The sequence below is a fragment of the Phacochoerus africanus genome, chromosome 8, assembly GCF_016906955.1.
Source record: "Phacochoerus africanus isolate WHEZ1 chromosome 8, ROS_Pafr_v1, whole genome shotgun sequence".
NCBI classification, from domain to species: Eukaryota; Metazoa; Chordata; class Mammalia; order Artiodactyla; family Suidae; genus Phacochoerus; species Phacochoerus africanus.
In genome coordinates, this window is record NC_062551.1 from 18854633 (window position 1) to 18868050 (window position 13418).

The following is a 13418-nucleotide window of genomic DNA, read 5'->3' on the forward strand; positions in this document are numbered from 1 at the left end:
TGACCCAGAACTGGTTGCTTAAGTTCTCTGAACTTAAGTTTTCTCACCTTTATGGTGGGGATGATGGAACAGTTCTAGCCTAATAGGAGCATTGCGAGGATTCAGCCAGATTGGAATTGCTCAGCATAGCGCCTGGCACACAATAGGCACACAGTGGGCAGGTGGATCTTCTGAGGACACCTCTTGGGCTGGCATTTGGTGATGCCGAGCACACTGAGGTCCCAACCAAAAGGAAATAATTTGTAGATTACCTGACGCTTTTGGGAAACACTTGGTGTGGCTTCACCCTCCCTGTCCCCGGCACATGCATGCCCACCTACGCACAGCAAATGAAGAGCAGGTGGTGGAAGCATCTCTAGGCAGGCCCATGCTCTCCCATTCATTCTCACAGGTCATCTCCACAGAGTATGTTTCCGTGCAGCACTGGGGAGACCATGCTGCAGCGGCCATGGCTTCTGCCCTTCTAGGGCCTGTGGTCTGGTGGGGAGTCAGGCCAGGAAGCAGCAGCTGTGATGCCAGCTGATTAACCTGTGATGATGGAAGTACAGGATTATAAAGATGGTACCTAACTCGGAGGGCTCAGGGTAGGCTTCCCGGAAAAGTGACGTCGGAGCTGAGACTTGGAGAGCTTAAGAGTCAGTCTCATGAAGCTGGTGTGTGTGTGCATGTTTGTCCCAGGCAGAGGGAAGAGCACAGGCAAAGGCATGGAGGCATGGTGTGTGATGGACCTGAAGGAAGAGGTGTGGGAGAAGGGGCAGATGAGGTGGAAAAGTTAGGCCAACTCCCACAGATCCCTTCGAAGCCAGTGAGGAGTCACTGAAAGGTATTGAGAGGTTTGGGTGGGACCAGGGGCCTCCTGTTGTGGGGCCTCATCCTTCCTTCTGCTCTGACCTGTATGACCTGGGCCTTCCCATCTATGGCCCATTGCTCGTTGGCCTCCTGAGTAACTAGTGTCTTAGTGGAGGGGGAGCTGGGAAGCAGTCAGTACCTTGGGAATTCTCCCCTACTCCCCAGGCCCCTGAGCAGCCAACTTCTCAAAAATAAGCCAGGAATGAGTGTAGCTTCCCTGGACTCTGCCTGGAACTGTTGTGGTCAAGTTAATTTCTTATAAATCAAATTGCATGTTGAATGTGTTAGGGGAAGTGGCTATTTACGGCTCTAGAAGAACCTCTGGGGAAAAGGAAGAGATACTCCATCCTTGAAATGTATGGGGAATTTGGGTTTGGGGTTCGACCTGACAGCAATTAGCTGTATTGGTGGAGCATGACAGGGTGCCAGGCCATGTGATGAGGAAGGTACAAGGGGAGGGGCTGCCCTGAGTTGCTCTCAGGGTGCAGGGGGAGAGGCGTGTCCAGTCCCCCCTGCACACACACACAAGGGTTGATCACTGGCAGTGGAAGCAGAGCCGGGGGCGGGGAGGAGCCCTCACATTGGCTTGGGATGGACGAGGAGGCGCTCAGAGAGGTCTGAGCTGTGGCCCGGGAGGGCACACCAGGCAGAAGGAAGTAAACCAGGAAAGGGACAGAGTGGGGAAAGCTTGGGATAGATAGCTCAGGACTGTCTGTGGGGACAGCAGGGCCCTTTCACCTCCACCTGCCGATTCTACGCTTCCTTTGCCCCTTGCACAGCCCCCGCCCCTCCATCTCATCTAGCTTGGGGATGGGATCATGGGCCCCTGGGCTCCTGGCTAAACTCTTTTCGCCTGGGATGGGCGTGAAGCGCAGGATTGTCAGCTGTACTTTCAATGCCAAGGCTGGTCCAGGCTGCTTCCCGCGCAGGTCCAGCTGCGCAGAAGCTAAGGCCAGGCACAGGAGAGTGGCATGGTGGTGAGCTGGCACGTAGGAGTGAGGATTAAGGTCCAGTGCCATGCCTCTCTGTTCCTGCCCTGGGCTGCCTGGACACCCAAGGCCTTCTGACACTGGGCGGCTGGGGAGAGGGCAGAAAGCTTCTCCCTGCCACAACTACTGGTCATTGATGCCACTGTGGAAAGAGCCCCAACTCTGGCATTAGCCAAGCTTGGGTTTCTGTCTGGACTACGCCACTCCCTGGCTGTGAGTCCTTTTTCTCCCTTTTTAAATGGCTGCCTCTGCGGCGTATGGAAATTCCTGGGCCAGGGAGTGAATCCGAGCCATAGCCCAGACCTACGCTGCAGCTGCAGTAGCACTGGATCCTTTAACCCACTGCACTGGGCCAGGGATCAAACCCATGCCTCCACAGTGACCTGAGCCACTGCAGTCAGATTCTTGACCCACTGCACCATAGCAGTAACTCCTGGCTGTGAGTTCTTGCAGTTCAATGAACCTCTCTGTCTCCCCATCTCTAAAAGGGGAATCCCCGTGTGAGGGTGACAGGGAGCGTGTGGTGACCGTGACTGTGTGTTAGCACAGATTTCCTCACCTCATCAGTTGGTGCCTGCGGCTCTGCAGGAACCCAGGTCCTCGCTTCGCTCACCTCCCTGGGGAAGAAGGCTGCAGGGCTGAGAGAGAGACCCAGGCGTGCATGCTCCAAGTCGCCTAATGTTAGTACGTGGCTGGTTGTAAGGGGAGAGGCAAGAGGGCCATGTGGGGAGGAGAGTGGCACACCGCTGTCTGAGCTGGAAGGGGCTTGGAGACCAGTTCTACCTGCTGAGTGGTGAGGCTGGTGGCCCAAGGCCAAGCATTCTTTTCTGTCCTCACCTCCAGGCCTCTCAGTGCCTTCCTTCCTGCCAGCTTAGTGCCCCCAGAAATATTGCCCTGGACAGTTTTGGTAGGATGGAACTGGGGCTAGAAGGTCACTTAGGGATGGGATGCCGGGATGATGGATGATGGTGGGCTGTGAGGGGACAAGAGTCTGTGTGCTTACAAGGTGCCCCCCAACCCCAGACACAGGGGCTGGTAGCAGCAGCCCTCCACTGCAGGGATTCAGGCTGCCATCTCCATAGCAACAGGTATCCATTCCCAGCTAAATGCTTTGTCTCTTAAAGGCACAGTGCAGGAGGAATTGGATTATTCCTATAGGGGTTTTGGGGGTTAGGATGATGGGGTCGGTACCTCCACGTGGTTCATCCTTCTTTTCCAGGGTTGTGCTTAGCCGTCAGGCAAAACAGCAAGGCATCGTAGATGGCTGAACTTACGGTCTCTGTACATTTCCCAGGGAGCAGACAGCTTTTGTTGGGTGAGAAGGTGGCCAAATGCTGGCTTGCTTCTGCCCTTTTTAGCTTCATGACCTTGACTAGTCCGAGTCCCTATTTCCTCTCCTGAGAATCAGAAGGTTCAGACTAGAAGGCCAAAGCCCCAAACAGAGAATATTAGGGCCACAAGGGCTTTTCTGTTCATTTTATGGATGAGGAAAACACAGTTCCCCCCAAGGGGCCAGGGTACCAAGGACAGAGCCAAGTTGAAAATGAGGTCTCAGGCAGCTTGGAATTGTAGAGCTCCTGCCCATGGAGCTTTCCTGAACTTCATTCACTTACCCCCCCACCCTCCATAGTCCTACCCTATGGCCACCTGTCACCTACACTAATTATTCAGTATTTTTTTCATTTAAATAATTTTATAAAGAAATCGTATAACCCACTGTAAGAAAAAAGTTAGTGATCACTTTTCATAAATAGAGAGTAATAAAAATAAATACAACGGGCTCCACAGTGGTATCAAAGTCTACCTGGAGACCATTGTCCCTGGAGCACTGAGCTTCCTGCCGTCTCACTGTTAATAAGGAAGGTTAGCAAGCGGGACACACTAGCACCAAACTGAGACTTGCTCTTGGGCGCAGTCTGTAGAATTCAAAGTCCACTGCAAAGCTGATCCCTTCCCCCCTGTGACTGGGCTGTGCCTGCAGGTCTGCTTGTTGGCAGCAGAGTCCCACAGGCCCAGAAGCACTGACCTAGATGGCCCGCTTCGCTCCTGCAGGGTGTCTCCGGGGTTGGGTGTGCTGAGGGGGAACGAAGAGGGTCACAGATGTTTATGGGCAGGCAGAGCAGAGACAGGGAGGCTGGTCCTGGAGCCCACCTGCCAAAAGGCCCTTTCCTCAGCAGCCAGGGCCTCATTCAGCCAGAAATACAGCTGTTGCTTCCCGGGCTGCTGCTGCCTTGTGAATGGCATGCTCTCTGAGAGGTGCAGGAACTCCCACTTTGCAGATAAAGAAACTGAGGTGCCACGAGTTGAGTCAGTGGCCCAGAGTCCCAGGTGGTGGTGGTGACTACTGGAGCGACCAGGTCAGAGTTTAGGCGCAGGAGCGCCTGCAGGGGCCAGGCCCTGAGGGAGGTGGCTGGGATTTGGCAACAGCTCGGGGAGAAGAGTCACTTTCTCCCCAGGGGTCAGGGGATTTGGGAGGTTGGGAAAGGACAGAGGGCAAGCTCGCCAGGGGCCGAGGTCTGTGCCGAGTGCCTGTTGACCCCTTCCCGCAGCAATACTTCATCCTGCTCATCATCACGGACGGCGTCATCAGCGACATGGAGGAGACGCGGCACGCCGTGGTGCAGGCTTCCAGGCTGCCCATGTCCATCATCATCGTGGGTGTGGGTAACGCCGACTTCGCTGCCATGGAGTTCCTGGACGGGGACAGCCGCACGCTGCGCTCCCACACAGGGGAGGAGGCAGCCCGCGATATTGTGCAGTTCGTGCCCTTTCGAGAATTCCGCAACGTGAGTGGGGGCTGGGCTGGGGAGGGGTGGTTCCAGGACCCCGACGACCACACTCAGTCATCAAGGATGAGCACCGGGACTGCCTGCCCGGTCCGAGGCTGCTCTACCCTCAGCCCTGTTGACTACATCCTGTCTGGGGGCTTACCGCGTGCCGGGCGCCATGCCAGGCCCTGCCCCAGCAGAGGCCACAGTGACAGCGGTGTGAGCACTTGCTCAGCAAGCTGCCGGAACTCAGGGGAGCGGTGCCCAGTCCAGACTGGGACTCCAGGACGGGTTCCTGGAGGAGCTGCCCTCTAACCCTGAGCCAGAAATCAGAGTTATCCAAGGCTGGGCTGGGGAAGCAGTACAGCCCAGACAGAAGGATGAGGGCACAGGCCCAGAGCTGAGAGGGCTTTCCAGCCTCCTCACTTCAGGTGGAAAACAAGGCCATCTGAGGATGGCCACCTCCAGGAGGAACTGGTGGCCTACCTTGCTTCCAGAGGTGGCTCTGCTCTGGCCTGCGGGTAACTCAGGTCTGCTGACAAGGTCTGTTGGCTTCCTGGTTGAAGCCCTGGCAGCTGGGCTCACGAGCAGCCCCAGAGGCACACTGGGTGGCCCTGGGCAACTCCTTGACCTCTCCTGGCCTCAGCTCCCTTAGCCAAAAGGATCTCAGGGTGCTGGGCTCCTAAGGAGTCAGTCCCTGTAAGAACTGGCCACTCCAACGTGTGCCCACTGGCGTGCACACCTCTGCATGGTACCTTCTGGGTTTGCCTGCCCTGATTCAGCTCCTTCCTCTGAAGTATGACTCCCTGAGGAGAGATGCTGGGCACTGGCCACCCAGACCCTGTGTAGACACTCACCGAGCTCCTCAGGTGCCCTGCCTGTGGCTGGGTGTCGAGCAGTGACTCAGTCACAGCCCCTTCATACCGGCCAAGAAGGTGCTCAGGAAATGTCTGCCAGCTACGTAGGCTGAGTGGCTCGCCTCCACCATCTCTTTCCCAAAAACCTCCCACAGACAAATGCATCCTAAAAGATTACTCCCGGGCATCTTGAGTGCTCAAGGTAAGAGTTACACATAACAAGAAAGAAAGCACTGCTAATGCTGGGACCTCAGGCCTGGGCTGGGAGCTGACAGCTCTGGCCTTCAGCTCGAGTTTGTCCCTCTCGCCACTTCATTCAGATACCTTCTCTCTCTCACCTCTCCACCCTACCCTGCAGGCGGCAAAAGAGACCCTGGCCAAAGCTGTGCTGGCAGAGCTGCCCCAACAAGTTGTTCAGTATTTCAAGCATAAAAACCTGCCCCCCGCCAACTCGGAGCCCGCCTGAGTGCCAGCCCTCGCCCAGCAGCAGCATGCCGGCTGGGCTGCCCGCCTTCCCAGGAACGTGCACGTTCACCCTGCTTCCTTGTGGGTGGCCTTTTTTTTTTTTTTTTTTTTTTAACTGATCCACATTTTTATTTTTTACAACCGGACCTCCACCCCCAACTTCCTCCAGCCCAGCTGGGCTTCCTTTGTTGGAGTCTACTGATGATGCTTCCAGGCCAAACTGGCTTCCTCTCCTCCTCTCCCCACCCTTGCCACTCTTAAGTATTGAATGTACTTTGTATAATTTTAGTGGGATTATTGATACAAAAAGAGAATAAAATTTTTACAATCATAACTGGCTTTTTCCAAGTAACTAGCTACAGACTCAAAGGAACGTGTCCCCGGTGCATACTTTGTGTGGAAACCTGCACCTAATCTCTGCTGTTTTTTTATACTGTGGCCGTGTTCTTTTTGTTATACTCAGGGTAATAAAGGAGTTTCAGACGTCCCTGTGTCGGCTCATTTCTCAGCTGGGACCTGAAGGGCTCGCTGATCTGGGAAAAGAACCATGAAAACCCCTTTCCCCCGGCAAACCTGTGAAGTCAGTGTCATCACTTCTACTGGGGGACATGCATTCCGTGCAATAGTAATATGCCTGTCAGGCTGGCACAGAACTTGGTATATCATACAGGCTCAATAAATACACGAGCCCTCCCCAACAAGCTTAGGCCCTCCGGGCCCCTGCAGAACCCATGCCGACCCAGCTTTCTTCCTCTTGGCCCACACTCTGTCTCATGTCTGTCCCCCGGCCACCACCCATTTGCTCCTCCTGCAGGTCCCCCCGGGCACTGGGGTACGCCCTGTGGTCTGCAGCATGCAAAAGCCTCTTTGGCCTCAGGATGCTGGACAGGGCTTCCCCTGTCCCTGCAGCAGCAGCCGTTGGATTCTACCACATGCCCCACGCTGGGCTCAGGCCCAACTTCGTGAAACCAGCCCGTTCCCTCTGCGCTACATGACACACCTTTCTCTTTTGTCCAGCTCCTCCCTGGAGCTCTAGTCAGCCCCTATGCCACAGGCTTGGGCACACCCAACAACACTTAAACACTAGGCTTCCAGCTCCCTGTTCAGTGCATTACAGGCATCATCTTGATGACCCTTCCACTAGCCCCTGCCTAGGACCATTTCAGAGATGAGGAAACAAGCAGAGAGCCTAATTCAATCTATTAGAGGCAGAGCCAGCACTGAGCTCCGGGTCTGGCCGACTCCACAGAACCCACACTGCTTCCACTGCATTGACCATCTTCCCTCAACTCTACAAAGGAGACTTCTGCTTGAGTTCCCAGTGAATTTGTCCTTGCTCACCAGTGAGACGGGGAAGTCGGCCATCTGGACTGACGCTCCCAGGTCAGTAATTCTTACTAGGGGCCTGCTAGACCTGGGCAGTGCAACCAGGTGGGTTCCTACCTCTGGCAGCCTGGTAAGCTCGGGAGCTGGTGTTTATCTGATGGGAGCGAGCAGGGACATCTTCTTAGGCTCCAGATGCCTCTGCTGATTCCATAGCCACCAAAAGTCAGCTGAAATATCCTCCAGGGAAAACTTCACTTCTCCCGAGAGGCCTGCGGGACTGCACGGAGCCCTGCTTCCTCCAGGACCTTTGGGAAATCACAGCACACCAGCCCAGGGGTCAGCTTGGCACCAAGGGTGGGCTGCTTTGGTTCATATCGGGCCCACCCTTGCTCAGCCGACTGCCAGATTGGGTGTCGGCTGAAATAAGAGCACACCTTACCTTTTGGTAGCTGAAGTGAATCCAGCTTGATGTCACATCCAGGGAAGTTTGTACACAACCCAACCTAGGAGAATCTGCCAAGCTTTGATTGACTAGAGGCCTCTATAGTGGAACAGCCTTCCCCCCAGCACGCCCTCCACAGCCCTCGGAGAGAGCTCATGCAGATCTCTCCCTTACGCCTCCCGCGGGAATCATTTACCAGACCGCTGGCACTGGGCAGACAGACATCTACTGGGCATGTTAAGGTGGAGTCTCTGCAGAATTTCTGCTGGGGCGAAACAGGATCAGGGACATCTCTGCAACACTAGGATGCAAGTTCAATCCCTGGTCTGGCACGGTGGGTTGAAGGATCTAGTGTTGCCACAGCTGTGGCGTAGGTCACAATTGCAACTCGGATCTGATCCCTGGCCTGGGAACTCCATGTGCCGCGGGATGGCCAAAAAAAGAAGGAAAACAAAAAAGGTCGAGCCCCTGCCTTGCATCTGGACCCATCCCAAACGCTCAAATTCCTATGGACCACCTACCTCAGTGTGGTACCCACTTCACATGGCAGCAGACCCAGCCAGCTCTTTCTAACCCCTTCTCTGCCCGAGGTTGGGTGGATCAGTCAAGCAAGTCCTCTACTCTCAGCTGGGGAAAGGAACGTGCTGAACTCCTGACCAGACAAATCACCGCTAAGAAAAACAAACCACACAACACTGTCAATCAACTATACTTCAATTAAAAAAAAAATCAAATGAAAAAACTTCAAGCTAAGTTCTGGGGGTGTAATGCACAGCAATACTATGTTGTATATTTGAAAGTTACTAAGAACATAGATCTCAAAAGCTTTTATCACAAGAAGAATGTTTTGGTAACTATTGTGATGGGTCATTTTACAATACATACCAATACTGAATAATTATGTTGTAGCTCTGAAATGAATGTTACTCACCAATCATATTTCAATAAAAACCAACCAACCAAGCCTTGGTGACTACGTGGTTCTTACACATGGATAGCAGGATGAAAAGTCAACTTGGAAATCGGACTAAACGATTCCTTCCCCCCTTGTGGCACTTGGCATTTGTTTTAAAGTTTCGTTGAAACCACAGAAAGCCAAACTTAGAGGCTCAAGTTAAAATTCTGGTTCTGATACCTACCTGTGTGACCTTGGACAAGTCACTAAACCACTGTGATTTTTGGTCTCTTCTATAAGATGTAAGAGAAGAGCTGCTTCACAGGATTTCTCCCCCCCAGGGTGAAAGATGCTACGGTCTGTAAATGTCCTAAACAGTGCCTGGCCCATCCACAGCAGGCCCTTGGGAGATGCTGCCTGAAGGAACACACGTGGCACGAACATAAGGATCACGACGTGCAGGACCATTTAAAACAGACAGAGACGCCCAGCGGACAGCTTAAAGCTCAGAGCAGAGGCTGTCTCTGGGTCAGGCTGCCCACCACTCTGCCATGTTCTGATGCTGGTTCACATTCTGCCTGTTAATACTGTGACGCTCCCTCTCTCCCTAAACCATTGCTCCAGCAGGTAAGGGAGCAAAATGCCAGCCCTTGCCAGCATCACTAAGGCATGAACGTGCAGCTGGCTTCTTGGGCTCACCCTGTGACTATGAAAGTGTTGCCAAGATCTAGCCTCCCACCAAGCAGAACTTGCATTCCACACTGTTACGCGTAAGTGGGCTGGGCACGCCAGGAAATCAAGAAACATCCAAGTGCAAATGATGGTGCGCTGCCTCTGAGCTCACTCCTTGTTTTTCTGGAGGGGCTTAAGACGACAGCTGAGCCGTATACCCACGGCTAGGACACCCGAGCCAAGGAACTGGGTGTGCCTGAGCAATTAACATTTAGCTCAGAGGAAGGCACAGAGCAGAAGCTGGTGGTTGGAGCTCTGACGACCAGATCTAACCCATCGTCATGTCAGTGTTCTAGCTGCAACTGAGGAATGCCAGTAGGATGGATAAACCTGCCATAAATCACTACCAGAAGCTCTAGACGCTCTACCCAGAAACGGGGGAGGCCGAGGGTAACAACACTAATGAGGGGGGCTACCTTTACCGAGCACCAGATACCACACCAAGTATCTAATCTAGATCACTTTTCATCCTCACTAGGAAGTTGGTGTCTTTATTCCTATTTACCGAGGAGGAAACTGAGGCCCCAAAAGGTGAAGGACATGCCCAAGTGACCTAGCTAGCAAAAGTCTGGCTCCAAGCTCATAACCACTGTGGAGTATCCACAGCAGGTGGAACGGGGTTGCGTTCCCTGAGAGGTAGCCGGAGGGGAAGAACTCATGAGATGGAGAGAGAAATGAGGACACAGGGGACTAGCCAAAGCCACTCCTAGTTAGCAACTCAACTTTCAGACTAGACTGCTCCTGAAAAAGTCTAGAATGCCCTCCCAACTCTGGGTTTGAGAAGCCGGCTTTCTTTCCTCCCAGATCTGGGACCAGGGGAGCAGACCAACAGTCCCCACCAGCTCTCTGGGTCCAGTCACACTGGCCTCCCTGCTTTTTATGGATAGAAAACTGGGTGCTTTGAATTTCATGCTCCTTTACTTCCCGCCAGGTGGGTGACAGGCCAAAGGGAGATGCTGGCAGGAAGTGGTTAAGAGAGAGGGTGTACTGTGAGATGAGCGAGATAATCCCGACAGAGCCAGCAAGAGGGCTTCTCACAGACAAGCCTTCTCCCTCATGTGGTTCAAAGTTGTAAGAAGATTACGACTCAGGACAACGCAAGCAGGTTTTAAAAAGCCATCCCAAACCTTATTTTTAATCCCTTTTTACCTAGTTATAAAATCCCAATTACCTATTAAGGCATGAGTGCTATGCTTTATGATTTAAAGCAGCGTTTCCTTCCATTCCTGTCTTTCCTATTCTTTGGATTTGAACCACAGAGTCCACATGAGATGTTTTTCAAGGCTGCTTCCTCCTCTGGGCAGACCAGACCCGGCTTTGCTACTCAAGATTTCAAAAGAACCCGAGTCTCTGCTCTCCACCAACAGGTACGGCAACAAGAGGAAATGATCAGCAGCGATTCTCCATTTCTCCGGAGACACTAAGAGCAGAAATCTCAGTCTGAGGAGTCAAGCTCCTCGACACCATCTTGCTGTTACGGTAGATGGAAGGGAGTTGGGAGCACAAGATCCAGTTCAAGAAAAGCAAGACCCTGTTCTCTGACAGGCTTATTAGCTTTCAAATTAATGTGTATTTTTAATCCCTGCAACCCTCTGGCAACTTCTTCCAACATTAAGAGAGGCCATGAGGTATAGCAATGGGCTTTTAAAAGCCACATAAAGATGGTGACTTGGTTCCTTGGTCTGCCTCCTGAAATGATTTGAGGTTGCTCGGGGCATGTGCTATAATAACAGCAGCACTATCGCAGGAACAACGAAGCAGAGAAGCAGAAGGTGCCTCCACAGTTTTACCTAAATGTCTTGTTTGTTAGGCTGGAGCCGACACGCCTGTACCAACAAGTCAAGAACAATTAGCACAGAGTAGTTCTGAAAAGGAAGAAGAATTCACAAGGCATTGGTTATGGGTGAAGGGAAGTAGCCATCTGCCGGCGGGCACCAGGGTGTCACTGCATCGGGAGTGAAAAGGAGTGGGTTGGAGCAGATCCAGGGGCCTCTCTGCCCACGTTAAAACTGAGGAGCTTCTCTGCCTGCCAGCATCACAGTGTCAACACATTCTGTGTGTGTCTCTCTGTCTCACACCCAAGGAAGTAGAAACAATTGACATAGGAACCCAGGGGGAGTAAGAAGCACACAGGCTCATTCTTGTGAAGCAGGGGAGCCGACAGACTTTTTAAAGAGCCCATGGCTCACCTCTGCCCTCCAGGCCTCCAGACCTTGAATCCCACCATCCTTCCCTCCCTCCCACAGGGAGAGGCCTGCCTCCCTCTGACACAGAAGTGGAGCAGTACCTCTAGGTCTTGGCTCTCACAGCCTGGAAGCTGCTGTGTGTGGAAAAAGAAGAGCAGGAGGGGCAGTGGATCAAAGAAGGGGAAAGGATGGGGCAGCACCATTAGGCTAGAAATCTAGAAATGGCTTCATTAGTTAGAAGCCATACCATAAATGTATCCAAGAGAGAGGAGTCTCAACACATTATAGCTAGAATATACAAGTGGCGTGCAATACTAGAGTTCCTGCCACGGCCGGAAGTTAAGTGATCTTGTCTACACACCCACCAGCACCTCTGATTTCCAGCTACAATGAAAAAAGGCCTATGTTTGTTTCTCTAAGGTTTAGAGTCTTAAATGGGATTGGATGGGGGGGTGAAGGAATAGCCAAGGGTGAGGAAAAACCTCACAACGAATTATGGGTGTTAAGTGACACCCCCTGTGGATGTGGTTTAGATTCTTACAGTCTCCTAACATCAAAAGGCAGTCAGCGCCGAGGCAGCATGTCGTTCCATCACCTGGGTCCTTCTCTCCCCCTGCACATCCCACAACACGTTCGCGCTAACGGCGCTTTCATCTAGAAAACAATGCTTCAATGGTACCTGTCAATAACTGCCTTTTTTTCCCTTTGTCATGCTGGGAAAGGAAAAAAAGATTAAAAAAAAAAGCCACAAAAAAACCACAAACAAGAAAGCAACAGAACTCAAACCCTTTGCAAGCCAACTGGTGCTTATCTTCCCAGGGCATTTTTAGTGGAGTTTCTGCTGGGTAGTGACCTCTGCCTTACAACATCAGTGAGGGCAGAGGCCACAAGACAGGTTTGGGCATCTGTACTAGAGTAGAAAGAAACCAAACACAAGTTGCGCCACAAGTAGATTCTGGCACATGTTTAGATGAGGTTAAAAACATCATGGTGTCAACAGGGAGCAGGCAAAGGAGTTTTCTGAGGCCACTAATGCCTGTAGGCAGAATAAACTGTCCGGTCTACTTGCGGGGAGGAGCTCCCTGTGGTAAAGACAGAGGACCTAGGGGGCCTCGAGGAAGGTATTGGTTCGGAAGATGGAGGAGACGATCTTGCCGGTGGCGTTGATGGTGCCCTCGCTGTCTGAGCTGGACTCAGAGTCGCTGCTCCCGGAGTAGGCGCCCAAGCCTGGGAGGATGCCAATACAGACGGCAGCGGAGGGGCAGTGGATGGAGGGACCGCTCAGTGATGTGCTTCCAAGAGACACGCACGACGAGGCTTCTGCAAAAAAGGAGGAAGGACTGTTACTTCATCACCTTTTTCCAAAGCCCATGGTGTGCTCTCCACGTGCCAAGGGCTTTATGGTGAAAGCCTCAGACCAACGCTATACAGGCAGCACTATCCTCATCCTCAAGTTGTGTTCCTCGTTTACAAATGAGAAAACTGAAGTGACAGCGGGGAACGTTTTCAGGCCATGCAGAATGGCAGCAAGTAGCTGCTGGGGCTCTTTTTGCCGGAAACCCATCCCCCGTGACAGAAAGCGTTAATCTAGAAAGCACAGAACTTGAAGATTAGAGAAAAAGTCGAGAATTCCTCTGCCCATTCTTTCTCCCTGTTTCCAGTCTTATTTAATCACTACCACAACCTGGGGTGTAGAGATCCCCCATTTTGCTGATGGGGGAGGGCTAAAGACCTGGCTAAGGTTAAAGGCTCCTTGTAGTAGAAAATGCCCAACAAAATCTGAAGAAAGAAGACAATGTACTAAAAAATGCTATCAGTGCTAACTGCAGAGTAAGGGTTGACATTCAAACTCATTGCCTCAGGCTGACAAGGATACTACCTTCTAGGGTTTGCCTAAACAAACTCAAAC

The 13418-nt window shown here is 52.4% G+C and overlaps 2 protein-coding genes across 4 annotated transcripts in view; one reads left to right on the top strand and one right to left on the bottom strand.

Moving 5' to 3' along the window:
* Positions 1-6415, top strand: part of CPNE2 (copine 2) — a 49791-nt gene extending 43376 nt beyond the window's left edge. The window contains exons 15-16 of the mRNA XM_047793680.1: positions 4388-4624; positions 5822-6415. Coding sequence (XP_047649636.1) covers positions 4388-4624; positions 5822-5929 — 345 coding nt within the window. The 3' untranslated portion in view covers positions 5930-6415. The remainder of the gene's footprint in view (positions 1-4387; positions 4625-5821) is intronic.
* Positions 6416-12294: 5879 nt separating this feature from the next.
* Positions 12295-13418, bottom strand: part of PSME3IP1 (proteasome activator subunit 3 interacting protein 1) — a 50588-nt gene continuing 49464 nt past the window's right edge. For all 3 annotated transcript variants that reach the window (XM_047793683.1, XM_047793681.1, XM_047793682.1), the window contains exon 7: positions 12295-12829. In XM_047793683.1, the coding sequence (XP_047649639.1) occupies positions 12612-12829 (218 nt within the window). In that variant the 3' untranslated portion in view covers positions 12295-12611. The remainder of the gene's footprint in view (positions 12830-13418) is intronic.